Below are 27,592 nucleotides of genomic sequence, written 5' to 3' on the forward strand. Positions count from 1 at the left end.
AATATGTCTCTGCTTTTTAATTTGCTCTTTAGGTTTTTCATAGTTTTTCTTCCAAGGAGTAAACGTCTTTTAATTTCACGTTGCAGTAACCATCAGAAGTGATTCTGGAGTCCCCAAAAATAAAGTCTGTCACTGTTTCCATTGTTTCCACATCTATTTGCCATGAAGTGATGGGACTAGATGCCATGATCTTAGTTTTCTGAATGTTGAGTTTTAAACCAACTTTTTCACTCTCTGCTTTCACTTTCATCAAGAGGCTCTTTAGTTCTAAAGAAGAACTATGGCTTTCTGCCATAAGGGTGGTGTCATCTGCATATCTGAGGTTATTGATATTTCTCCCAACAATCTTGATTCCAGCTTGTGCTTCATCCAGCCTGGCATTTCTCATGATGTACTCTGCATATAAGTTAAATAAGCAGGGTGACAATATATAGCCTTGAAGTACTCCTTTCCCGATTTGGAACCAGTTTTGTTCCATGTCCAGTTCTAACTGTTGCTTCCTGACCTGCATACAGATTTCTCAGGAGTCAGGTCAGGTGGTCTGGTATTCTCATCTCTTTAAGAATTTTCCACAGTTTGTTGTAATCCACACCATCAAAGGCTTTCGCATAGTCAATAGTAGATGTTTTTCTGGAACTCTCTTGCTTTTTTGATGATCCAATGAATGTTGGCAATTTGATCTCTGGCTTCTCTGCCTTTTCTAGATCCAGCTTGAACACCTAAGAGTTCACAGTTCATGTACTGTTGAAGCCTGGCTTGGAGGATTTTGAGCATTACTTTACTAGCGTGTGAGATGAGCACAATTGTGTGGTAGTTTGAACATTCTTTGGCATTGCCTTTCTTTGGGATTGGAATGAAAACTGACCTTTTCCAGTCCTGTGGCCACTGCTGAGTTTTCCACATTTGCTGACATATTGAGCTCAGCACTTTCACAGCATCATCTTTTAGGATTTGAAATACCTCAACTGGAATTTCATCACCTCCACTTGCTTTGTTCATAGTGATGTTTCCTAAGGCCCACTTGACTTTGCGTTCCAGGATATCTGGCTCTAGGTGAGTGATCGATCACACTATCGTGGTTATCAGGGTCATGAAGATTTTTTGTACAGTTCTTCTATGTATTCTTGCTACCTTTTCTTAATATCTTCTGCTTCTGTTAGGTCCATACCATTTCTGTCCTTTTATTATACCCATCTTTGCATGGAATGATCCCTTGGTAACTCTACTTTTCTTGAAGAGATCTCTAGTCTTTCCCATTCTGTTGTTTTCCTCTGTTTATTTGCATTGGTCACTGAGGAAGACTTTCTTATCTCTCCTTGCTATTCTTTGGAACTCTGCATTCATATAGGTGTATCTTTCCTTTTCTCCTTTGCCTTTAGCTTTTCTTCTTTTCTCAGCTATTTATAAGGCCTCTTCACACAACCATTTTGTCTTTTTGCATTTCTTTTTTTGGGAATGGTCTTGATCATTGCCTCCTGTACAATGTCATGAACCTCCATCCATAGTTCTTCAGGCACTCTGTCTATCAGATCTAATCCCTTGAATCTATTTGTTACTTCCACTGTATAATCGTAAGGGATTTGATTTAGGTCATACCTGAATGGTCTAGTGGTTTTCCCTTCTTTCTTCTATTTAAATCTGAATTTGGCAATAATGAGTTCATGATCTGAGCCAGCTGATCTGAATCAGCTCCCAGTCTTGTTTTTGCTGACTGTGCAGAGCTTTTCCATCTTTGGCTGAAAAGAATATAATCAGTCTGATTTCGGGATTGACCATCTGGAGATGTCCATGTGTAGAGTCTTCTCTTGTGTTGTTGGAAGAGGGTGTTTGCTATGACCAGTGCGTTCTCTTTCTCATTTTTTTTTTCCGTTTATTTTTATTAGTTGGAGGAACATTCAGTGTGTTTTACTTTCTCATTTTTTTTCATTTATTTTTATTGGAGGAACATTCAGTGTGTTTTACTTTCTCACTTTTTTTTCATTTATTTTTATTAATTGGAGGAACATTCAGTGTGTTTTACTTTCTCATTTTTTCTTTCATTTATTTTTATTAGTTGGACCAGTGCGTTCTCTTGGCAAAACTCTGTTAGCCTTTGACCTGCTTCGTTTTGTACTCCAAGGCCAAATCTGCCTGTTACTCCAGGTATCTCTTGACTTGCTACTTTTGCATTCCAGTCCTCTGTAATGAAAAGGACATTTTTGGTGTTAGTTCTAGAAGGTCTTGTAGTTCTTCACAGAACCATTCGACTTCAGCTTCTTCAGCATTACAGGTCGGGGCATAAACTTGCATTACTGTGATATTGATAGTTTGCCTTGGAAATGAACAGAGATCATTCTGTTGTTTTTGAGATCGCATCCAAGTACTGGGGGCCCAGCATACAAACTACTTTTAATATAATTGATGAATGCCTCTTGCTCATTTCATCACCTAGCCCTTCAGAGAAGTAGAAACCAGGGTTCTAGGTCATCGTACACTGAAGGCAGAAGCGGAGGACCTTACCAATTGTGGCAGAGATGCTTAGGTAGGAAAGTGTGGTCCATGAGATGGCAAGGACAGTTCGTGTGGGTATACTTGTAGTATGGTCATAGGAACAAAAGTTTACCCATTAGTGGAGAGAAGAGGGGCAATAGAGTGTGCTCCAGGCCTGGACATCCTTCTTACCTTGAGATCCCCAGAGGTTTTGGTCCTGGTGAGTACACCAGTGGCTGAGAAGAAGATGGAAAACACACCAAGGACACTGCCCTCTGGACCACACTCACCATTGTGTAACCATATTTTCCAAGAAAATGCTTCCTATGTAAATAAATAGAGAGGAGATGAGGTTTTGAGGAGCCCCTCCTGGCTTCCTTCATTCAGCCCAAAGTATTACCCTTCTACTCAGTTTCGTGTTGGTGACTTAAATTAGGCTGGGAAGCATAAGGGAATTTTGGCCCAGGGACTTAACAAGGACTCTGAATGGTCTGATGGACAACTTATGAATGACACAGAGAATCAGAAGTCAAGGGGTCTTTTCTGAGGGTACACATTTCTCAGTCAATTTCCCACTGTCTTACCTTGACATCCAAAGAAGCCAGTGACTTGTTGGCTGGGGTTTGTGGGGAGAAGTGTCCCTAGCAGCTAGTTAATAAAGGAGAGGAAGATGAAGATAGTCTGGACCTGGAACTCAACAGGTGACATCCCCCATGCCCCACTCCCCCAGGGAGAGAGAGAAAGAGAGACAGAGAAAGGGAGGCGATGAAAGAGAAGGAATAACTTTTCCTCCTCCCTCTCTGTGTCTCATCTTCACTGTTCTCTCCAATCCTCTTGTTCCCTTTCCTGCCAGCCTCTTTCCGTAATGGGTTGTGGCTAAATGGTTGTCCTTTTCCTTCTTGACTCAAACTGCAAAGCATCCCTTCCCATTCTAGAGGTGAATCTCAAGATTGTAAATATCTGGGAACAAGAAATAGGGCATTTCTCACCTGGTAATCATGTCTAGTGCTTATCCCAACAGATCCTCAGAAGGAGTCCTCTTTACTTTCCCCTTCAAGAACTGGCATGTGGAGTCTCTCCTAGCAGAACTGGCTAGTTTCAGGTTTGTGTCCCTGGAAATCAATTCTGTCAACTACTCACAAACACACGTCTCCCCACATTCAGTCCATTCCTGATCTGTCTAGCTCTCACTGCCATCCCCTTAGTCTTTTCACCCCCAACTCAATTCCCCTTCACCTGCCTGGGACTCCACTCCACCATGCCTGCCAGTGCAACACCCAGAAGGACAGTCACAGTCACCAGGCCCACCACCCAAAACTCATTTACAGGATCCATGTTTAGTAGCTGTGCTTCATGCTCCTGGAAGGGCAGAACACAGAGGCTGGGGGTCACAGAGACTATATATATATATATAATATATATATATATAATATATATATATAGTATATATATATACCGATTCACATCATTGTATGGCAGAAATCGACACAATGTTGTAAAGCAATTATTCCCCAATTTAAAAAAATTTTGACTTGCCCAGGCTGGAGCCACAAAAGTACAAGCTGGATGGTGAGTGGACTTGAGAAAAGGGCGCACCGAGGAAGGGTATGGGCTTTATCCAGAACAGGTCCAGAAGGGTCTTCGTGTAGCCTCCCATGGGCACAGCCATGGCTACTGCGTTGGAGAAAGCAGATGATTCCATGGAACTGCCAAACTTAGGACCCAGGCTGTGCCAAGACAGGGAAGTAGGTACCACTGGAGAGGAGAGGAGAGTCCATCAGTCTCAGCAACTCTTGACAGGACTGGGGGCCCTAAGAGATCATGGAGTCACAAGAGACTTAGCCCTGGTGGAGGTGACTGAGATACACAGGCTGGTGATATTAGTGGCTGAAGCTGAGAGCAGTATTATAACGAACCATCTGAGCCCTGGAGTGGGATAGGAACGGGGCTCCTTTAATTCACTCAGGCCGAGTCCTGAAGCCCTTCCTACTGTCCCACAGAGTGATGAGCCCATACCTGTGCCTGAGCAGTGAGTCAAGGCAGCAGCAGGTAGAGGATAATGCCCCGGATGTCCAGCATGCAATAGATCTGGGGAAGAGGGTAGGGAGGGAGGAGTCAAGGTCTCCCTCAGCCCTCTCACCCTCAGAGGTACCCTTGAGACTCTCCTCTGGAGCAAAACCCTCTTTTCATGCTTTCATCCCCAACCTTTGAGAATCCTGAGCACCAATCTGTTACCATGACTTCCATGGTCCAGCTAACACACACTGGGACTTGCCAAGTCTGGCCCCCGAATTCTCCAGATGATCTTCTTAGGAGTATGGTTCCACATGGGGCTCCTGAGCAGAGGTGGAAAAAGTGTCCCTTGAATGAGATGCCAAGACCCCTCCCCAGCCAGCATGTCAGCAACAAGACCTGGAGGTGCTATGGAGGGAGGTCAGTCCCACGGAGTTTAATGGAGGATGGATGATTGCCCAGAAGAGTGGATTTCATCCAACCTTTCCAGATTCGCTGTGAGCTATGGGTCTCACCATGGCAGAGCTGAGCAGAGCTTCCTGAAACATGTGGCTGTGGTGGGGCTGTCCCAGGACCATGGGGTTGGCAGAGAACTCAGGGTCCAGTGTCCTTGTCCTTGTTGGCAAGCAAGGGAAGAGGCTGACCTGGGCTTTGTCTCTGCTGGGTAGCACTTCCTCCTCTTCCTGGTAGGGGCTCAAGGTGTTGGCCACCTTGTCTTGTGAAGGATCCTCCATAAGAGGATCCATGCAGAGGTTGGTCACTATCACCCATTTCGCAGCCCAGAACAACCAGAGGTTGCCTCTCTATTGACCCATCTGGTGGACAGCAGCCCCTGGGTTGAGTTGGGCTTTCTTACCACTGACTCCACTTCAGGACAAGGAAACCCCTCATTAAGGGTAGGTCACAGTTGGTAGCCCTGACCCATACCCCTTCACCTCCCCCATCCCTCTGCCCTTCTTGGACCAGATGGGTTATATTTGAGATTCACCCCAGTACTGTTCACTCCAGGGTCTCAGCTTTAGCATGCACAGAAAAATCAACAAAGGCCAGGACTGATCCTAAAACTCACCCTTCACTCTCTCCCAACTTTCCCCCTGTATCAGTCCAGACTTTTTTCACCTGCCTCTCCAGCGCAGCCCAGTGGACACTGGGCTGGCTCACTCCACCACATCCCCTCATCCTCCTTGGCTTCCGAGTTTGCTTTGCTCAGCACCAGGACGTGACCTCCAAGTGGAAGAGGGGAGGAGGTAATCTCGGGTCAGGCCCAGGGGATTGGGTGTTGGAGTTTGGGCACCAGGAGACCGGCCCCTGGCCTGCCAGCAATGGCTATAATTAGCCGGGTGCCACCACTAACAGGGAGAGGGTTGCATTCCCTCTGCCACTCCGTCAGAAGTAGAGCAGGCCCAAGTGAGAGGATAAGTGGGACGCTGGTGTCTTAGGAGGGTGACTACTAGGATGGGGGTGAGATGGGCGGGGTACAGTTTTAGGTACTGGATCTTTGCTCATTGTTCTGGCCTTTGCGGCCCCCAGTGCACTTCATAGTTGCCTGGTGTAGCCGAGATGCTGGAGCCCTGGGATAGGGGGAGACAGTTGAAGTAGGAAATGAGGCTGGAGGCAGGGCTTCCTCTGGTCCCTGGGGTCCAGCTCTTACCCTCTCTTCTCTTTCCTCTTCCTACCTGTAGCGATCCAGCGAACTTGGGCCATGAGTCTCTCGGACTCCACAGGTCATCCCCCGGCGGCAGAGCAAGTCTCTCTTCTGGTCCAGAAGGACGACCTTGACCTCCCTTTGCCCACCCGGAGAACCCCCTCCTGGCCTCCGTCTCCGGATGAAGATCCTGGTTTGCCCCCCTTTCCTCTGGAAGAGCCTGGCCCCAGGCCCATGACACCAGGGAGCCTTCCTTCTCCAGCCCTGTCCCTGGAGGACGAAGAGGAGGAGGAAGATGAGGAGGATGGAGAAGACTCCGCGGAGCCCGAGGGGCTGTGCAGCGAGGAGCATCCCAGCCAGTTTTTCGCGGAGGCACAGCGGCTGCGGGAGCAGAGGTTGCTACTGGACGAAGAGGTGTCAGTCGGGGGGAGAGCATATGGGGTGCATCGGGTGATCTTGGCCGCAGTTAGCAGCCTCTTCAGAGGCAGGCTGCTGGGCGGCAGAGGTCCGCAACCCCCCCTCAGCCTGGACGTAACCCCGGGGGCCTGGCAGGCCGTGCTGACCTTTGCTTACGAGGGGGTGCTGGGACCTGCCCCACGGGAGGATGTGCTCATCGCCGCGGAAGCCCTGGGAGCCCCCCGGGTAAAGGCTGCGGCCCAGTGGGGACGCCAGGGGGCTGGAAGTGGACTGGAAGATGAAAAGCAGCCCAGTCAGGCAGAGGAACTGAGAGAAAACCTGCGCAGCATTGAGCTTCTGTACCAAGAAGGAATCGGGTGCGACCTGGAGCTGGAGGCAGGCGGCTGCCGGCTGCGGGGTGAGGGCCTGGGGGGGAGGGAGGGGGCGGGCATTGCATTGAGGCAGGTGCATATGCCCCCTGGAATGGTGTGTGCAAGCAGTAGCTGATTCGATCCCTAGCATAGTGCTTTTGATCCCTGCTGAAATCAGAATTTCCCAGGGGGTGGCCTTTGGCGCCTCTCCTGACCCACTGAGAATGGGGCATGCGCAGTTGAGTTGTTTTCCTAGGCGCACTGACTGATTTATGCAGTGGCTTTTCCTATGCCCAGAAACAAGAAACTTCCAGTCAGCTGGCAGGCGCTAAGGTATAGTCCATGCCAGTAGAACAAGCAGAAGGTGATTGACTCAAACAGAGATTAACCAAAGGCTCTTCTTGGCATCTTCTATTTAAGGCATAGGAAAAGCTAGAGGAACATGGTGGAAAAATTTATCGTGTGTCCTTTGGCCAAAGTGAGCTTGACACCATGGCAGACAAGGGCCCTACAGCTCATGAGCAAGGTCTGGTACTGTTTCCCCAGAATCTACGGCTGCCAGGTTGTGGCATTTTGAAGTTAACTCTGCTCATCCCTAGGAAAGCTAAAGTAAAAGTCGCTCAATCGTGTTTGTGGAATTCTCCAGGCGAGAATACTGGAGTGGGTAGCCTTTCCCTTCTCCAGGGGATCTTCCCATCCCAGGGATCGAACCCAGGTCTCCCACACTGCAGGCAGATTCTTTACAAGGGAAGCCCCAAGGAAAGCTAAAGAGGATTGAATAAGTTGAGAATTATTCAGATTGTACTAACATTTAGTGAGGTACTGGGTACCAGAAACTTTTTTTTTTTTACACATGCCATCTCTTTTAATCTCAGATATTTCTAGCTGCAGATAAAGAATATTAAACTCAGACATGTTAACTGGTGAAAATCAGGATATAAGCCCACATCCATTAGCCCAGTCTGCTCTCACTAGTCCATACATTGCTTCTTATGCAGCCAAACCAAAGGCACATAGCACCTGGAAAATGCAGCCAGAGTGTAGACATATAAAAGTTTAAAATTAAAAGGGATTAGTTTAGATATTATCTAGTTCAGTGCTTACACCTTACTGATAAGAAAATCAGACTTTAAGACATGTCCAAAATCACATAGCTACTACTCATTAGAAAAATGACTGGGACCCAAAGTGCTTCTGGGATTCCCAGAAGGAAAAGCATCCTATCTTAGTCAGCTTGAGTTGCTGTAACAAGAATACCATAGACTGGGTGTTTTAACAACGGAAGTTTATTTCTCTTGGTTCTGGAGACTGGATCAGGGTGCCAGCATGGTCAGGTTCTGGTTAGGGCCTCCTTTCCAGTTTATAGATGGTGATGTTCTCACTATATCTTCACATGGCAGAGAAGGACACAGAAAGATGGATTATCTCATGTCTCCTCTTATAAGAGCACTAATCCCATACATTTATTTCTGGAAAAGGAAATGGCAACCCACTCCAGTATTCTTGTCTGGAGAATCCCATGGACAGAGGAGCCTGACAGGCTATAGTCCATGAAGTTGCAAGAGTCGGACACAACTTAGCAACTGAACCACCATATTTGTTTCATCTCTTTATTTTTTGCTGAAGTTTAAAGTATTTCACTCATAAATACTTGGGTGTGTGTCTCTCTAAAAGAGGACATTTTCTCATATAACCACACTATCTAACAAAAAATTAATGTTAGTCACTTGGTCATGTCCATCTCTGTATATGCAACCACATGGACTGTTACCCAGCAGGCTCCTCTGTCCGTGGAATTCTCCAGACAAGAATACTGGAGTGGGTTGCTATTCCCTTCTTCAGGAGATCTTTCCTGACCCAGTGATTGAACCTGGGTCTCCTCCATTGCAGGCAGACTCTTTACTGTCTGAGCCACCAGGTAAGCCCTTTTCTCAATATCACCTCCTCCACACTGAAATTTTCTCACTTGTCCAAAATAATGTCTGTTAGAGCTGTTCTGCTCAATCCAGGAGCCAGTCAAGGTTTACACTGAACTCAGATGTCTCTGAAGCTTCCTTTACTCTTGTCCAATCCTCTCCCCTTTTTTTCCTCCCTTTTTTTTATGACTTGACTTATTGAAGAAACAAGATTAGTTTTCCCATAGAAAGCTCCAATTTCTAGATTTGTATGCATTTTCCTTCTGTGTGTTTATTTTAAACTTGGTCTTTTAGCCTCTCAATTTCCTATAAACTTGAATTTAATCTAAAGGTTTGATTAGATTTAAGTTAAATATTGTGATCAGAATACTTCATACTTGATGCCAACTGCCTAACATTGAGTTACATTAGGAAGCATATGTTGTTGTTGTTTGCTAAGTTGTGTCTGACTCTTTGCCACCCCATGGACTGCTGCATGCAAGGCTCCCTTATCCTTCATTAACTCCTGGAGGTCAGATTCATTTCCGGTGATGCTATCTAACCATCTCATCCTCTACTGTCCCCTTCTCCTTTTGCCTTCAAGCATATGAGTTCTAGTTATTTAACAACATTAAAAAAAATATTTATTTGGCTGTGTTAGGTCTTCGCTGCTACACAAGGGCTTTCTAGTTGTGGCATGCAGGCTTGAAAGAACATGGGCTTAGTTACCCTGTGGTACCTGGGATGTTAGTTTCCTGACCAGGGGTCAAACCCACGTCCCCTGCACTAGAAGATGGATTCTTAGCCACTGGACCACTAAGAAAATCCTGTAACAACATTTTAAATAATTTATTTATTTTTAGTTTTTAATAGGACATTTTCAGTGTCATGAGGGCCATGCACATAAGCAGGGAACTGATACACAAGTATGCTTAATGCAGCCTGGCAGCAGTCACAATGCATGACACTCTGCCCAGACAGCTACTACATGGAGATAAAAAATAAATCACTCCCTTTCACTAGGACTCGGTTTCCTTATCTTAAAATGAGTGATTGAACTAGATGGTTTTGAAGGTCTCCAGTTTACAGTGTTGTGATTCCATAACTCTATTAAGGAGGTGGGTATGCAAAGAAAAACTATAACACGTGGGAAGTATGAAGCACTAAATCTTGGGTAAGAGAAGATGACAGTTAGATGAGGTTGAATCATAGCCATTCCTGAGTGTGGTACCATTTTCTAAGTAAAATCTGACTAACAGAATGGCTGATGTCAGTGACTCTTCTAATTGTAGAGGAAAGAACTTTATTCTGTGCACAGTATGGGAAGACCTATATAAGTTGCACATTGGTCTTTGCAGTTTATTTTTTACCCCCTTTTAGCAAATGTTCTTTATAGCCTCTTCTCCACTTAATCAGTCAGGACCCTTTTTCTAATTGGCCTGCACCAAAAAAACTAAAGCAATGTTTTTCAAGGGGCTTCAGAGGTGGCTCAGTGGTAAAGAATCTGCCTGCCAATGCAGGAGACAAGGAAACACACAACTGAATCCTGGGTGGGGAAGATCCCCTGGAGGAGGAAACAGCAACCCGATCCAGATTTCTTGCATGAAAAATCTCATAGACAGAGGAGCCTGGCAGACTACGGTCCATGGGACTGCAAGGAGTTGGACACGACAGAGCACATGCACACAATGTTTTTCAGTGTCTTCGGGTCACTAACATTAGAATCATGCAAGGTGCTTGAAAATGTTAAAACACAAATTCCTAGGGTCTCCCTCTGGAGCTAATGGGTCAAAATCTCTGGGGGTGGGTCTGTGAAAATTTCATTTTAATAAGCACCTAGTGGTGTTCTGGTGTGCATATCACAGTTTAGCCTGTGGTCTTGGGTGGTTGGCCCAAAGTTGGGGTTGTGAAATCGAGAGAGTGCCAAGTGGTTTGCAACACTCTGAATTCCCCTCTGCTTCTCCCTCTTGCAGTGCACCGAGCAGCCCTCGCCTGTGGCAGTGAGTTCTTTGGGGCCATGCTCCTGAGTGGGATGAGGGAATCCCAGGGCACAGAGGTGTCTCTGCACACCATCTCTGCCCAGGACCTGCGACTCCTCGTCTCTTTTGCCTACTCTGGGGTTGTGCGGGCAAAGTGGCCAGGACTACTGAGAGCGGCCCAGGCTGCTCTGCAGTACCAGAGCTCCTCCTGCCTGGCTCTGTGCCAGAAAGCCTTGGCACGAGGCCTCAGCCCTGCCCGCTGCCTGGCCCTGATCCCCATGGCAGAAGCCCCAGGGCTGGAGAGGCTCTGGAGCAAAGCCCGTCACTACCTCCTCAGCCACCTGCCCGCGGCGGCTTTGTGCTCCACTTTCCCTACTTTACCGGCAGCCTGCCTGGCTGAGCTCCTGGACAGTGACGAGCTACACTTGCAGGAGGAGTTCGAGGCCTTTGTGGCTGCACGGCGTTGGCTAGCTGCCAACCCTGACACCCAGGAGTCAGAGGCCAAGGCCCTGCTTCGATGCGTCCGCTTTGGCCGTATGTCCACCAGGGAGCTGCGGAGGGTGAGGGCGGCCGGGCTGCCTCCACCCTTGAGCCCCGACTTGCTGCATCAGCTGATGGTGGAGGCTGCGGTTCCAGGACAAGAGAGACGGAGGGAGCCTGACCAGGCCCTGGTGGTGATTGGCGGGGACGGGCTCAGATCAGACATGGCCGCCAGACAGCCGTCCCGAGGAGTGTGGTGGGCCCGGGCCTTTCGCTGCGGCATAGGACTGGTTCGAACTGTGGAGTGGGGGCGGCTGCCTGCCCTGCCTGCCCCCGGGCGCTTCCGGCACGGGGCTGCGAGCCTAGCAGGAAGTGTGCTCTACGTGTGCGGGGGACAGGATTTCTACAGCCACTCTAACACCCTGGCTTCGACTCTCAGGTACGGATGGGCTCCAGAGAGTGGCAGGTCCCCAGGTGGGCAGCTGAGGGAGTTTGCGGGCCAGCCAACAGCAGACGCCCAGGGTCACACTTCCCATCTCTCGTCCCACTGTCTCCAGGTGGGACCCCAGTCAAGAGGACTGGGAAGAGATGGCACCTTTGTGCCAGCCTCGGAGCCTTTTCCCCCTGGTGGCGCTGGATGGACTGCTTTATGCCCTGGGTGGACGAGACACTGGTATTGCCCTCAGGTCTGTGGAGACTTATAATCCTGAGCTCAATGTCTGGAGGTGAGCAGGGAAGGGGGTGTTTCAGGCATCAGGGGTCTTGGCAGAGGAAAGCTGAAGATGACTGATGCCTGACCACGTGCTCTGTTCTCCACAGGCCGGCACCTCCTCTTCCCGCACCACGCTTTGCCCACGCAGCTGCTGTTTTGGAGGGCCAGCTCTACGTGAGCGGTGGCTGCAGCGAGACTGGCCAGTACCAGGCCTCATTGCTGCACTACGACCCCAAACTTGAGAAGCCGGCGACACTTCTGAGCCCTATGGGGGTGCCTCGGGCTGGCCACGTCATGGCTGCTCTGGGTGGGCGGCTGTATGTAGCAGGTGGGCTAGGTCAGACTGGGGACCTGCTGAGCTTCGAGGCCTACGATCCAAGTACTGGTAGCTGGACTCACCTGCCCCCCCTGCCCTCCCCCCATGTCGGGGCTGCAGGTGCCGTGCTGCAGGGGGAGTTGCTGGTGCTGGGGGGCTACAGCCACCGTACTTACGCCCCTTCCCACCTTATCCACGCCTATTGTCCTGGCCTGGGCCGATGGCTGTGCCTGGGAACTCTGCCGAGGCCTCGGGCGGAGATGCCTGCCTGCATCCTGACCCTGCCCGCTGTGCAGCACGTGGCTTTGGTTCCCACACGGCATCAAACTAAACCTGCTGGGTGAGAGGGAAGCAGTGGTGGATGGAGGGAGGAAGGGATAAGAGAGGACAGAGAAGATGAGTGCAGGGAGAAAGAGAAGGCTTTGTTCATCACAGCATTTCATTCTAGCGCAGTGCTTTACAACTCATAAATCGCTTTTGTAAAAAGGTGGTTCTGGAATTCCTAGGGAGAGTATGGGGGAAGGAGAGGCAGTTGAATATCTTGGTAAGGAGAAGAGACTCAGGGGCAACTCTCCAAGGTTTAGGGACCCTGGCTCGATTCTTGGTGGGGAAGGTGCATCTAACTAGGAAGACAGTCATGAAGCATCAGTAGCAAAGGTGTAAGGGCCATGAGAGAACAGTCAGGAAAATATGATTCTGACCAATGGATGAAGGAGAAAAATAGGGAAAGGTCACCTGTGAAAAGAGTCGAGGAGTATGTCAGGAGGATTGTAACTGCTGCTGCTTTTTAGTCTCCAATTCCTGGGACACCCAAACCCTCTTGATGATGTTCTCTCTCAGGTAGCTGGTAGACCCAGTCTAGCGTTTCCTCAGCCACACACTGCAGGCTGCCTCTAAAAGCCTCTTGAATTTCAATTTGAGGACAAAGTTCCCTTCTGGACCTGGCATAGCACAGGGGCCCACGATGCCAGGGCGACCAGGCAGAAAGGTTGCAGGTGGGGAAGATGAGGAGAAAGAGGGAGGCGTCCATGTGGAAAGGGAGGAAGGATTTGAGGGCATGGGGTGGGAGAAGTCAGGAGCTGACTGGCTTCTTTCCTCCCCTTTGTGATGAATCGAGGGATCAGGAGGGAAAGCGGTACAGTTGTGGTGTGAGGTCTTAAGTTGTGAGAGGAAGCGGCAGAGAGGAGAGAGGCAGAAAAGACGCAGGAAAGTGGTTTCTTTCTCTGTTCCTTTCTTCCAGAGTTTTTTGAATCCATTTCCCTTTTTCCTGGCCAGGGAAAGCTGAGTCAGATGTTTCCTGTCTCTCTTCCTCCACGCTGCTTTTCCGTCCCCTTCCCCGTTTTCTTCTATCTTTTCTTCTTTCTCCCTCACAGTTAGAAATTATCTACCCTGTGCCTGGTACACTGTGAGGCACCAAGGACCCCAAGGTCAGGGATTTTGACTGAGCACAGACTTGTGAGCAAATACAAGTTTTACAGTGGGCTTAGAGGTATGGACACTTGCCTCACAGCTCTCACAAGAGCCTCGCACCTCGCATGCCTCACAGTTGAAGGTGTGAAAGCCCAGAGGACAGAGAGGGAACTCTGTCCAGGGAAGCCTTCAGGGAAGGCATCATTTGATGGGTATAGACTGAACTGGATCTTGAAGGTTCCCTAGAAACTCACCAGTCTGAGAAGGAGGGAGGCATTCCAGTCAGAAAAAAGAAGCAGATGGGATGTATGGTGCCCTATGTCTCCACAGCAAAGGGGAAATCCGTATTCCAGGGGTTCTTCAGGGAATTCTGCTGCTCTTCCAGCCTACTCTCTTTCCTGAAAGCTTCCTGAAGACAGGGGCTTTCAGTTAACAATTGTGTGTTCCTTCCTCCACAACTCCCCTACATCTTTCCTGTCTGGTGTTTCCACTTCTGACCCCTGAGCAGCTTAGGGCAAAGGAGGGCCAGTTCTTTGTACAGGTCAATTTTCTCTTACCACTGCTTATTAAGATTCTCACACTGCTAAGGTCAAGATGAGGGAGCCTCCCTTGCTTCTTTCTTCATCCTGACATGTTTTTGTTTGTTTTGAGATTTCATTACTTTGCTAAGGGTTTTTTCTATATCTCTGTTTAGGAACATAGTTGAAAATAAGGAGGGGTAAGTAGGATATATAAGAGAACAGAGAAGAAAGACTGAAGAGGACAGGGAAGAAGGAAATTGGAAGCACTGAGAAACTACAAGGATTGAGTCTTTAGGGTGAACTTCTGTGATCAAGTTCTTGGTGATTTGTATGCAAAGACAGACTTAAATAAAGGTTTCACCATGACTGAATCATTCTTGTCTGTGTTTTTCCATTTAAAAAAAAAACATTCCATATCCCTTGTAATTTGTTTTTTGTCTCCACTGCACTACTGAAACCATCCTCCCTCATGTCACTGTGACCTATTTCTCACCAAATTAAACAACCTAAGGCCATCCTCATTCTCTTTCATCTTTCTGCAGGAACTGGCTGGCTTGAAAACTGGCTTTTGCCCTAAAAATTTCTCCCTCCCTGTCTCCAGAGATGGTGCACTCTCCTATTCTTATGTTTCCAATCCAAAGAGGCTGCAGAAAGTCAAATCATGGTGTCCAAGAGGGTATGGTGCCATCTGAGGTGGAGCCGACAGCCAAGAGTCCAAAAGTATGTAGATGGGGGAGGTGGTTGCAGGAGGCTCTATCCTTGGGCTTTTAAAATTTTTAATTAATTTGTTTTATTTCTGGCTGTGTCGTGTCTTCGTTGCCTTGCGAAGGCTTTCTCTAGTTGCGGTGTGCAGGCTTCTCATTGCAGTAACTTCTCTTATTGCGGAGCACAGGCTCTGGGTGCATGGGCCTCAGTAGTTGCAGCACTTAGACTCAGTAGTTGTGATGCGGGGACTAGTTGCTCCTCGACAGCTGAATCTTCTTGCATCAGGGATTGAACCCATGCCCTCTGCCTTGGCAGGCAGATTCTTATCTTCTGCACCACCAGGGAAGTCCCTTAGCCTTAAAACTGTGGTTGGAGTAATAATAGAGGAAGAGGTTTCTGATGTGAAGTGGGACCCTGGCCAATGGTCCACTCTTCAGTGAGAGGGCCCTGAATTAAGCCAGGTAACAAGTTGGGGCCTTGGGCAAGTGCACTGAGATTCAAGGCAATATTTTGCCCCCAGAAGGGAAGTGGAGTGAAAATCAGGAATTAGGACAGAAATCATTCTTATAGAGTGGGCAATCATGGCAATCCAGGAATTAGGTGACAGTTTGGTGATTCTTATTTTGGTAAATCAGATAATGAGCCACAGTGTTGTATATCTTCCCCTACTAGCTACCTCCACAGTCTTCCTTCAACCTCCTTTGTGGATGAGGGTGGAATTTGCACACTTGCTCTCGTCTTTTCCAGGTTGACTCAGAAACTGGATAGGACTAGGAGGTGTGCAGTTTCAGTACTGGTAATCTATTAGATTATAAGAGTCTCCTATGCCTAATTCATGGACAGAGGAGCCTGGTGGGCTACAGTCTATGGGGTTGCAAAGAGTTGGACTCGACTGAGTGATTAACACACACACACCTAATTCTGGTTGTCCATGCTCCTCTCTTACCTTGCTTCATGCTACTCTTCAGGAAGCTCACTTCCCCTCTACCCGAGGCCTTAATGACTCACTTGGGTTCTAGCTGAATCTTTTTGTTTTTTAGTAGCCCTCACCTCCACTTGGATTTACCACTATCATCAGTTCAGACTCAACATGCTTTGTTGGTGCTATCGTTTTTCCTTTTTCCTAGACACAAAGCTTTGTCATCACCTTGAGCTTGATCTCCTCTTATTTTTTCACTCGACTCATCATGGAATTCTGTACTACTGAAACAGAAACTTTACTGATTCCTTCTCCCAATATTTTCCCTGTCAAATATACTACATAGTTTATGTCCTGGACATCTGGAAATCTGATAGCAACTGAGAGAAGTTTAAAACTGAGAGAAGTTTTAAAAACAAATGAAAAATACATACAAAAGAGTAAAAATCACATAAAAATCCTACTTAAGGGAACTCCCTGGTGGTTCAGTGGTTAAGATTTGGCCCTTTCACTGCTGTGGGTCACGATTCAATCCCTGGTTGGGGAACTAAAATCCCACAAGCCCTTCAGTGCGTCCAAAAAAAAATATCCTACTGCAAAACTAAGTGCCGTTATTTATCTAGACTGACAGTCCAGGATATAGAAGCAACAGTGTCCAACTCCAAAGAGTGAAAAGCTACATAGAAAGATTGTTCAGTAAAACATGGAAAGAAGAGATTTTGGAGAGAGTGTAATTCAAACCCTTCTTTAACAGTGTAAGAAGCCAAGGCAGGTGGCATAGTCTGGATAAGGAAGAGGAACATTTTCAATGAGAGCAATCTCTGAGTGACATACCTATAACATTGGGACCCGGAGACTGGCTGGTACAAGCATCACAGGTTAGGTTTATATGCAGGACAGTCATAACTACTCTGTTAGGGCCACAGACTACATTCCAAATCTGAGCTAACTCTTGGGATCAAAGGATCATAGGTGGAAAAGTGTGAATTTATCACAACTCCTGCTAATACAACTATTAAAAAATACATACATTACATATATATATATGCATATATACATGCATGAATACATGTATATGTCATTAGTGGTGAGATTATTGTCTTTTATAGTCTTTATTTCCTCTGAGAGATAGACGTTTATAGATGATTCAAAATACAATCATCTGTATTTCTAATCAGAACAGTGAAAAAAAGTACAGCTTGAGAGTGAACTGAATTAGAAGTAGTAACTTGACCTCAAGCTCCAAATCAATTGCTGTTTTGGTAATCATGAGTAGATCCCTTAATCACTTTGAATGCCAGTATCTTAATCCATAAAACAGGGATAACACCTATATATGAACATCATAGGGTTATTATAGTCACGAGTCACAGAACTTGGAATAGTCCTAAGGACCTCTACGCACATTTTGAAAAGAATTTAGCTGACAGTTTGTAAATTAAGTTTCCAGGCTACATCCTTTTAGATTAGTGAGCTAGATGATGCCAAAAAAAGGGGCCAGTGTGTTGCAGCACCCCTGAGACCATAAGTGCTATACAGAGGGTTATAGGTTTATTCTCAGCTAATGCAGACTAACATTGCTCCTGAGATAGGGATATGGATTCATCTGGACTCCAGCTGAAGGTAAGGCACTTAGGGGGCTAGAGGTCTCCTAGTTATATGTCAGTTTGATTCATCAGCAGATAGGTAATCTGAGCCCCAATGCATTACATATTTTTCAAACAACTTACTGATGAAAGTCAGCTCTCATAACAGAGAAATAACTAGTTTAAGTGTTTGCTATGTGCCAGGGAGTGTGTTAAGTGATTCACATGCATTATCTCATTTAAATGCCAATAAAACCCATAGAAAGTTGATGCTATTATTACCCTCATTTTACAGATAGGGAAACTGGAACTCAGAGGAAAGAATTTATGCACCCAAGGTAATAGGGTTTATAAATGCTAAGCATTATTTAAACACAAGTAGAAGGACTTTTGAGACTGCTTTCTTTATCATACCATATCTCCAGTGTAGATTCACCTCCATGGATGAAACTTATTGATGAAACTCTTAACTTGGACTCTAAAAGTAGAAGTAATTAAAGGTTATCAATATCTTCTAGCAATCTATAATGGAAAAGAAACTGACAAAATATCCTGGCAGTCCAGTGGTTAGGACTTAGCGCTTTTGCTGCTGTGGCCTAGGTTCAATCCTTGGTTGATACCAAGTGCTCCCAAATAGGTGCTTGTTCATAAACCACTTGTCCAGTGCAATTCTTTGAAGCAGCCAGTGGTTAGACTGAATAAAGTCTTCCCTGGTGGCTAGCCATAAAGAATCCGCCCACAATGCAGGACAGGCAGCTTCTATCCCTGGGTGGGGAAGATCCCCTAGAGAAGCAAATGCAACCCACCCCAGTATTCTTGCCTGGGAAGTCCCATGTACAGAGGAGCCTGGCAGGCTATAGTCAATGGGATCCAAAAGAGTCAGATAAAACTGAGCGACTGAGCATACACACACACAATTAGGCTCTAATGTTATTTTAAATATAAACATAAGGCATTTTATGCATAGTTTAATATACACTAAAATTTCTAGGAATGCCACTACCATAAACATCGTGGGATGACTATACCTTGTTTCATTCAAAAATTTGCTAAAAGTTATTTTGGAAAATCATAGAATCAGCAATTCTTTTTGTGATATCTGAATCACCATTGAACATCCCTGTATCATGCTGCATCTGTAACTGTTAAATTCAAGGTAATTCTATAGAGATGTATACATCTAAGTATCTCATTGTGTCTTCTTGTCGTCTCCACATAGTATTTTATAATAAATTACCTTCTTTCTGCAAGGAGATCCAACCAGTCCATCCTAAAGGAGATCAGTCCTGGGTGTTCATTGGAAGGACTGATATTGAAGCTGAAACTCCAATACTTTGGCCACCTCATGCGAAGAGTTGACTCATTGGAAAAGACCCTGATGCTGGGAGGGATTGGGGGCAGGAGGAGAAGGGGACGACAGAGGATGAGATGGCTGGATGGCATCACCGACTCAATGGACATGAGTTTGGGTAAACTCCGGGAGCTGGTGATGGACAGGGAGGCCTGGCGTGCTGCGATTCATGGGGTCGCAAAGAGTCAAACACGACTGAGCGACTGAACTGAACTCAACTGAACTGACTCTTTTCTCTACTGTTCTTTTATATCTCTTTAGACATTTTATAAACTTTTGGACTGTGTATCTAGCTAAAATACACTATTTATAATTTGTAGTTCAGGATCAAACAGGGAATATAAAAATATTTCTTATAAAAACAGTGTTGGGACTAATGGGATAGGTGGTAAGAGAGGCAACTAAGGAAGTTAGGTGGGATCTGGGTGCCCTCGATTCTGAGATGAAGCTCAGTTGTCCCCTGAGAATCCAAGTGCCCTCCCAGGCTTGTATGTGTGCTCAGCTGTGTCTGACTCTTTCAAGACTATAAACTGTAGCCCACCAGGCTCCTCTGTCCATGGAATTTCCTAGGAAAGAATACTGGAGCGGGTTGCTACTTTCTCTTCCAAGGGAGATTCCCCACCTGGGAATTGAACCCCTCCCTCCTGCTTGGCAGGTGGACTCTTCACTACAGAGCAACCTGGGGTGCCCACTCCCCACCGTTAGGAAAAGTGAAAGTTAGTCACTCAGTTGTGTCCAACTCTTCGTGACCCCATGGATTATAGCTCAACGGGCTCCTCTGTCCATGGAATTCTTCAGGCAAGAATTCTGGAGTGGGTTGCCATTGCCGTCTCCAGCGGATCTTCCCAACCCAGGGATCAAACCCAGGTCACCCGCATTGCAGGCAGACTCTTTACTGACGGAACCACCGGGGAAGTTTACCCTTGGGAAAGGGATATTTTATTGGAGACAGATAATCATAATCTGTTTTACACGAGTAATCATGTTTCTCCTGCTAGAATCTGTTGGGCCCTGCTCTTTATGAAACAGCACTAGCATTACCATCGTAAAGGTCACTTGTCTCTTTCCTGAGCTGGTCCCACCTTTTGGGAAACAGTTTTGCATTAGCCATTCAGAATGGCTCCAAAAAATTCTTTGTAATCCAGGGACCTCTCCCAGATGGACACAGGCATGCTCTTAGTTCACTCAGCTTTGATCATCTGATATTTACATCCAGCTACAGGCCATTGCTTTAGACCTTCCCTTTCCTTTTACTTCTATTTTTACCAAGTAACTTGCACCTGAATTAACAGTCCCATTATATTTGATACCAGAACAAAATGTGGCCAGATCGGCAGAGAACATACCAAAATCTTTTCCAAGAAATGGTGTTGGAAGACATAACAAAAGAGGAAATTTCGTAAAAGAAGAGAATTTGGTAGCAGGGGAAACCTGAGGGACAGGAGAAGAGAGGGGGAGGAAAGGGGAAAGAAGGCGCGGCTTGAGAGTGGCACTAACCGCAGGCCCCAGAAAAAGCTGCGAAGAGCTCGGTCTATCCGCGGCGTCAGCCGCCGTTCTCTCCGCCCCGCGGGCCGCGCCTTGTCCCGCACAGTCTCCGCCCCTCTCCCCGCCCGGCTCCGCCTCCGGTTTCCACTCTTCCTACCAGCGGAACCCAGAGCCGGATCCTGTTCCTGCTGCTCGGAACCGAACGTCCCGCGTGGCAGCTAGCTGCTCCAGGCCCGGGTGTCTCCCTGGAGGATCGAGAACCTGCAGCGCTGGCCCCGGCCTGTGTCTCGGCGTGGGCTCGGCCGCCGGGGCCAGCGGGAAGGGCGTAGCGCGGCCAGGTAGTGACCTCCCCGGACGCGGCAGGGCGGGCGCAGACTGGGGCGCCTCGGCCGGGCTCCTCGGACAGCTCTGGGAGCCGAGGTGGAGTGTGAAAGAGGGAGCGAGAAGGCTGAAGGAACGGGAGGGCCCGGAGGTGGAAAGGACCCTGAAGGAGGGAGAAAGAGGCCAGATGAGAGTGGGTCCTCTTCCTTGTTCTGTGTGTTCCTTGGAAGGGAACCCGGGCTGTGTGTCAGCAGGGTGGAGTGTCACAAAGTCAGCTTAAAAGTGTGGTGGCTACTAACGTCCTTCCCAGGTGGCGCCAGTAGTAAAGAACCCGCTTGCCAATGCAGGGGATATAAGAGATGCCAGTTCCATCCCTGGGTTGGGACGATCCCTTGGAGGAGGGCATGGCAACCCACTCCAGTTTTCTTGCTTGAGAATCCCGTGGACTAAGGAGCTTGGCGGGCTACAGTCCATAGGGTCGCAGAGAATCCGAAAGGACTGAAACAGCATGCAGCGTCTAAAGTATGATTCTCTTTATTCTTGTTTATGCCAAAGCCTTTGACAGTGTGGATCACAATAAACTGTGGAAAATTCTTCAAGAGATGAGAATACCAGACCACCTGACCTGACTCTTGAGAAATCTGTATGTAGGTCAGGAAGCAACAGTTAGAACTGGATATGGAACAACAGACTGGTTCCAGATAGCAAAAGGAGTACTTCAAGGCTGTATATTGTCACCCTGCTTATTTAACTTATATGCAGAGTATGTCATGAGAAACACTGGGCTGGGTGAAGCACAAGTGGAATCAAGGTTGCCAGGAGAAATATCAATAACCTCAGATATGCAAATGACACCACCCTTATGGCAGAGAGTGAAGAAGAACTAAAGAGCCTCTTGATGAAAGTGAAAGAGGAGAGTGAAAAAGTTGCCTTAAAGCTCAACATGCAGAAAACTAAGATCATGGCATCCGGTACCATCACTTCATGCAAATAAATGGGGAAACAGTGAAAGCAGTGGCTGACTTTATTTTTCTGGGTTCCAAAATCACTGCAGATGGTGACCGCAGCCATGAATTAAAAGATGCTTACTCCTTGGAAGGAAAGTCATGACCAACCTAGACAGCATATTAAAAAGCAGAGACATTACTTTATCAATAAAGGTCTATCTAGTCAAAGCTATGGTTTTTACAGTAGTCATGTGTGGATGTGAGAGTTGAACTATAAAGAAAGCTGAGCGCCGAATAATTGATGCTGTTGAACTGTGGTGTTGGAGAAGACCCTTGAGAGTCCCTTGGACTGCAAGGAGATCCAACCAGTCCATCCTAAAGGAAATCAGTCCTGAATATTCATTGGAAAGACTGATGTTGAAGCTGAAACTCCAGTACTCTGGCCACCTGATATGAAGAACTGACTCATTTGAAAAGACCCTGATGCTGGGAAAGATTGGAGGCAGGAGGAGAAGGGAACGACAGAGGATGAGATGGTTGGATGGCATCACTGACACGATGGATATGAGTTTGAGTAAGCTCCAGGAGTTGGTGATGGACAGGGAGGCCTGGCATGCTGTGATCCATAGAGTTGCAAAGAGTTGGACATGACTGAACGACTGACTGAACTGAACTGAACTGAATCTCTCTTTGCGACCCCATGCTCTATAGCCTGCCAGGCTCCTCTGTCCATGAGATTTCCTAGGCAAGAAAACTGGATTGGGTTGCCATTTCCTTCTCGAGGGAATCTTCCCAACCCTGGGATCAAACCTTTGTCTCCAGCATTGTCAGGTGAATTCCTTACTGCTGAGCCACCTGGGAACTCCCAAATTACAATCCAATGGCTTGATGAATTCTGCTTCACAATGATAGAAAGTACTGACATCAAACCATCAAAGAAGGCTCCTCTGTGTAAAACAAAAGAAAGAAGGAGGGGGTGGTGGATATGGGGGAAGGAGAAGTATAGACCTATACAGGTACTTGTATATGCATAGAAAGTTTCCGAAACTCTTCATATAAAACTTAGCAGTGGTTGTCCCTGGAGAATGGAACTCAAGATGGGGATTTTTACTTTTCATTTGTACGTCAGTTGAATCTCCTTCACAAGCACCAGGGAGAGAAAAACATGTAACTGTAGTTTTTTCTACCTTTATAATGGGACTTCTTTTTAAAATCTTGAGTCAATTCTGAGATTCCCCACTGCTTTTGCTGGGGGCTTATATAGCACAAAGACATGAGGGAAATGTACAAAGCATACAACAAAAAGCATTCTTTTTGTTGTTGTTGTTGTTAAATTTTTTTTTTTAGTTGAAGTATAGTTGATTTACAGTGTTGTGCCAATCTCTGCTTTACAAAGTGACTCAGTTATGTACATGTATACATTATTTTAAAATATTCTTTTTGATTATGGTTTTTCACAGGATATTGAATACAGTTCCCCATTCTATATATTAGGACCTTGTTTATCCATTTTAAATGTAATAGTTTGCATCTACCAACCCCAATAGCTTGTATGTACCAATCCCAGTCCATCCGTCTGCCTCCCTTCCTTCCCCTTGGCAACCACAAATCTGTTCTTTATGTCTATGAGTCAGTTTCTGTTTTGTAAATGGGTTCATTTGTGCCATATCTTAGATTCCATGTATTAGTGATATATGGTATTTGCCTTTCTCTTTCTGACTTACTTCACTTAGTATGATGATCTTTAGTTATATCCCTGTTGCTGCAAGTCAGGCCATCATTGTTTTTAACAATTAATTTTTGGCTGTGCTGGGTCTTCATTACTTTGTGGGGGTTTTCTCTATATATGGTAAGTGGGGACTTCTCATTGCAGTAGTTTCTCTTGTTGTGGAGCATGGGCTCTAGGGCTCACGGCCCTCAGTTGTGGCATGTGGTCTTAGTCGTTGCAGTTCCTAGATTCTAGAGCACAGGCTCAATTGTTGTGGCTCATAGGCTTAGCTGCTCATGGCATATGGGATCTTCCCTGACCAGGGATTGAACCTGTGTTTCCTGCGTTGGCAGGCAGATTCTTTACCTCTGAGCCACCAGGGACATCCAGGCCATCATTCTTCATTCCATTTGCCCACACTGATAACCAGTGAGATATCCATTGTCCTTTCTGGTTCTGGATTGTCAGTCCATTCGAATCTTCTTGGAAGTATTCTACATATCGGTCCATAAAGTCTTACATGTTAAGGATTAAGTGACTGACTCAATCCTAACAACATACTTTTTCCTAAAAAATGTAAATAGGAGGTAAGCATTTGTCCAAATAAGAGAGTATATACATTCCTAATAATATTAATTCAAGCATTCTGTCAGATGGAAGTTCTTAATTTGCAGTTAATGGAGATTCTAGGAGATCCATGGTGGACTTCCAGAAAACTGGATGCAAAATAGTATATACTCATGTGAAAAAGCTCCATAGCTTTCACCAGATTTTCAAAAACTTCTGAATCCCATGGACTAGGCACTGTTCCAGCAATGGTGAACAAGGCTGAAGGGTCTTTGTCCTCAGGAACTTATAGTCCAGGGGAATGAAAGACGAACAGACAATTACAGTACAAAGATGTGTTCTCTGCTTGAGGAAGTACAGTGTGGGAACAAAGAAGGACCACCTATACCAGGCTGAGGGCTGGGTTTCACCTGAGGCTCCTTGGAGGCACTATTAACCTGAGCCCTTCAGAGTGAGAAGGAAGTAGAATTTGGCCTAGTAAAGAAGGGGCTGGGGAAGAGGGGTGGTCTTGGAAGAAGGATGAGTGTTCCAGGCCTTTGCCTGTGCAAAGATCCAGAGTCAGGAGATACCTTGGCAATTCATAAGCTGGAAAGAGTTTGTATGGTTCAAGCATAAAGTTGGATGGGAGTAGCAGGAAAAAATGAGACTGGGAAATTAGAAGCTAGGTTATGTGTGTGATGCTGGGCATACAGAGGTGAACAAGACAAAGGAGCCCTGACCCTCAGGGAGGGCTTTATTTTATTAAGGAGAAATGGTGAACAAGTAGGCAGATAACCTAACAAGATACATTTTTATCTTGATGAAATAAAGTAATGCAGTAAGTGGTGGCTGGGGTATGTATTGGAAGCTCCTTTAGGTAGAGCTATGTACTGTGTTGCCGGGATCCAAATTGGCTCCTCAGCACCCTGAGGGAAAATACAAGCACACCCTCGGCCGCTGGTTAGTAATGGGTCAGGACCCCTCTATTGTCCTGAAAGAAGGTTTTTCCATTTAACCAGAGGTTTTGTACTCTGCTACTCTGGACTCCAATGTTGGAGCATTGCAGTAACCCTAAATAAATCAGTGTTTAGATTGTTTATCACAAAAAGAGCGTGTTGTAGAATCTGGTGAGGGGAACTATACTTAAATTCACCTTCCTGTAGTTTTAAAATTTGAGTTTTTAGGGTCTGATGTGCTCTTTCTATGATGGCTTGTCCCTGTGGGTTATAACGGATACCTATGCTATGTTTTATATGAAACCTTGTACAAAAGTCTTGAAAAGATTTAGAAGTGTAAGCAGGGACGTTGTCAGTTTTAAGACATTAGGATAGCACAAGTCTAACAGTGAGGGGTTATTTTGGGTAGAAGCAGAATGAGCTTTTGCATGTATCATAATCGTAAATAACACTTATTTACTTTACTAAAGTAACAAAAGATTTTAAAACAAATATAAATCACTTAAAGGCAAAGAAATTCATAATCTGTTATTGAAAGATTCATTCTAAGAAAACTTTGTTCTCTTAACATAGAGAGTAGACTAAATTCCAGTCTGTTACCAATTTACCAGATAGCAAACAAACAAAATTTTTCAGTTAATCTTAGAAAAGTCTTTTTATAAATCTTGAAGAACTAGCAGTATTTTTTTTTAAAAGCATGAGAGTGAAACCATACAAGGCATGTTTAAAATCTAATTAAATTGTAATTGACAAAGTAGCCTGGTCATTGCTGTGACTTGTAACACTTTAACGTGATAACTAAAATTATAACTGACAACATTTTACCAGGACATATCAGATTTTCATGAATTTTACATAATTTCTAGGATATCTATATAAGTAACATCAACTGCACAATATAACCTGAAAAGATTTATCACTCCCTCCAACAATAATTCCCATGCAATTTAACATGTCAGATGAACTCAGGTAGTTTAATAGCTCTTTGGGATGTCTCAGGGGCCCTCTGAAGCATCCCAAAGTCAGCTAGAAGTCAAGCCATTTAGGCAGTTTTGTCAATAAATATCAAAAGGGTTTATAGTACTCTTTCAGGTAGAATCATATAGATCACCGTGAAATAATATATTTACTTAGCTAAAGTAAAAAAGAAGATTTCAAAGGTAAACATAGAACAGATCACTTCAGAGGTAAAGAAACTTAAAATCCATTATCAAAGGCAGTTCAACGTCTCAAGAAAACTTGTATTTATGGACAAAACTCTTCCCTTGGAGTGCACTTTCCATCAAACCTTCTTAACACTTTCTGTACCCATTACTTTGTTCTCCCATCCTGAAACAGCCACCTGTAATTCAGACTTACTTCCCCTTTTTTTTTTTAATAAAATGTAACTTCATTTTTCATACCTTCTTTACTGAACACACACATCTTACTTTCTTTATGCAACCAAGAATTTACTTTTATATTAGCATTCTATAGATTGGTGAACATAAATACCAGTGATAATTTCTAAAAAAAAATTCTAGCGAATATCTCAGGATGGCATCAAAAATTATTTATTAATAGTCTAAAATCTTTAGTTTCTCTGTAAGAGGAAATTAGTGTTCAGTAATGAATGTTTCAGAATCTTATTATTTTTTTAAATGATCTAGCTATTCAATAAATCAGTCACTTAATTTAGCACAACCCTAGAAATCCAGGTTACCAAAATCTAAAGGGACTGTTTTAGAGAGACATTTCTAAAGTATAATGATTTTTAATAGTTTATCTAAAAGCTCCTATCTCATTTACATTTTTTTTTTGAAGTTTCTTTACTTGAGGTACTTTCCTTGCTGACAAACTTGTAACAGATATTACAATATAACAATATTTAACTTATAATAAACCTAGGCATAATGAAAATATTTTACTTGATGTTAATTACTCTAAGACATGTCTATATTAGACAGGTCAACAAACAAACATTAATATCAGGTATTTAATACTGAATATTTTCCTTATTGTTTAATTTATAATTATTTGTTTTGTAAGCGCTTACCCTTTTTTTTTAAGCCAATTAAATAGAGCTTATTTACAAATTAACCTAAAAAATATTACCGAGAGACAAAGACATACCAAGACATATTTAGACAGACACAGTGCAAGATCTAGCTTCATTTTCTAAGTTTGGTCATGAATTAGATATTACAATATAAAATTTACTAGTTTATAAAAAAGTTGAAATAAATAAAAAAATTTAAAGGCTTTTTCTCTTTTTCCCTCAGGATTTAGAGATGGTCTAGATAAGTGTTCCTGAGAGCCCTGGTCTCAAGGCACAGGGAAAGAAAATCAAGTTCTAACAAAAACCAAATTGGCCATCAAAAATCACAACACAGAACACAGAGTTAAAACACACACGTATAAACCTGGCAGTCCTCATCAGACATTCCCTTAAATACAAGAATACAGTCTCTCAGAAAACCTTCTATAGAGACACAGAACTTCAGATGTCTTCAAAGATTTTAAGAGGAGGAAAGGAAAAGAAGAAGGAGGAGGAGGCGGGATGGGGGGGCAAAAGGGGTGGCCTTACAGACGTCTCCTGCCACCTGCAGATACCCAGGCGTTACGGGACTTTTCCCTGGGCTTCCAGAGAAGGGAGGACTGGAACTCGGCCCTACCGGAATTCGAGTTCTCTGCCAAGAGGAGGTGATCAGTCTTCAATCCTCAGATCGAGCTGAGGCCCTTCGACAAGATTCCTGCGTCCAGGACCGGGGGATTAGAAAAACGGGAAGGATAGGAAGGGCTAAGGAGAGGACAGAGAGAGGGAAGGGGAGAGAAGTTAATAAAGTCTCTTTTCCTTAATAGTCGGGGCAGTTTGGCCATTT

General features: G+C 45.3%; 2 protein-coding genes and 1 long non-coding RNA gene across 7 annotated transcripts in view; 2 read left to right on the forward strand and 1 right to left on the reverse strand.

The window, feature by feature from the left end:
* Positions 1-2,199: 2,199 nt before the first annotated feature.
* LOC139035479 (uncharacterized) lies at positions 2,200-3,866 on the reverse strand. Its single transcript, XR_011488071.1, has 4 exons — positions 3,459-3,866; positions 3,054-3,117; positions 2,500-2,793; positions 2,200-2,311 (listed from the first exon to the last, which is right to left on the reverse strand). It is a non-coding gene; the product is annotated as an uncharacterized lncRNA (long non-coding RNA).
* A 2,318-nt stretch (positions 3,867-6,184) lies between these two features.
* KLHL33 (kelch like family member 33) lies at positions 6,185-14,578 on the forward strand. 2 transcript variants are annotated; one of them, XM_020887286.2, is made up of 4 exons: positions 6,185-6,941; positions 10,763-11,687; positions 11,806-11,973; positions 12,068-14,578. In XM_020887286.2, exons 1-4 carry the CDS (start codon positions 6,185-6,187, stop codon positions 12,618-12,620), a joined length of 2,403 nt encoding a protein of 800 aa, XP_020742945.2. In that variant the 3' UTR covers positions 12,621-14,578. The 2 variants fall into 2 exon arrangements, with proteins under 2 accessions (XP_020742945.2, XP_020742946.2); XM_020887287.2 differs by lacking the exon at positions 11,806-11,973.
* A 5,722-nt stretch (positions 14,579-20,300) lies between these two features.
* Positions 20,301-27,592, forward strand: part of TEP1 (telomerase associated protein 1) — a 46,804-nt gene continuing 39,512 nt past the window's right edge. For all 4 annotated transcript variants that reach the window (XR_011488208.1, XM_070468919.1, XM_070468920.1 and 1 more), the window contains exon 1: positions 20,301-20,591. The gene's annotated coding sequence lies outside the window, so the exon portion shown is untranslated. The remainder of the gene's footprint in view (positions 20,592-27,592) is intronic.

Source organism: Odocoileus virginianus, chromosome 6 (assembly GCF_023699985.2).
Source record: "Odocoileus virginianus isolate 20LAN1187 ecotype Illinois chromosome 6, Ovbor_1.2, whole genome shotgun sequence".
In the NCBI taxonomy this organism is placed as follows: domain Eukaryota; kingdom Metazoa; phylum Chordata; class Mammalia; order Artiodactyla; family Cervidae; genus Odocoileus; species Odocoileus virginianus.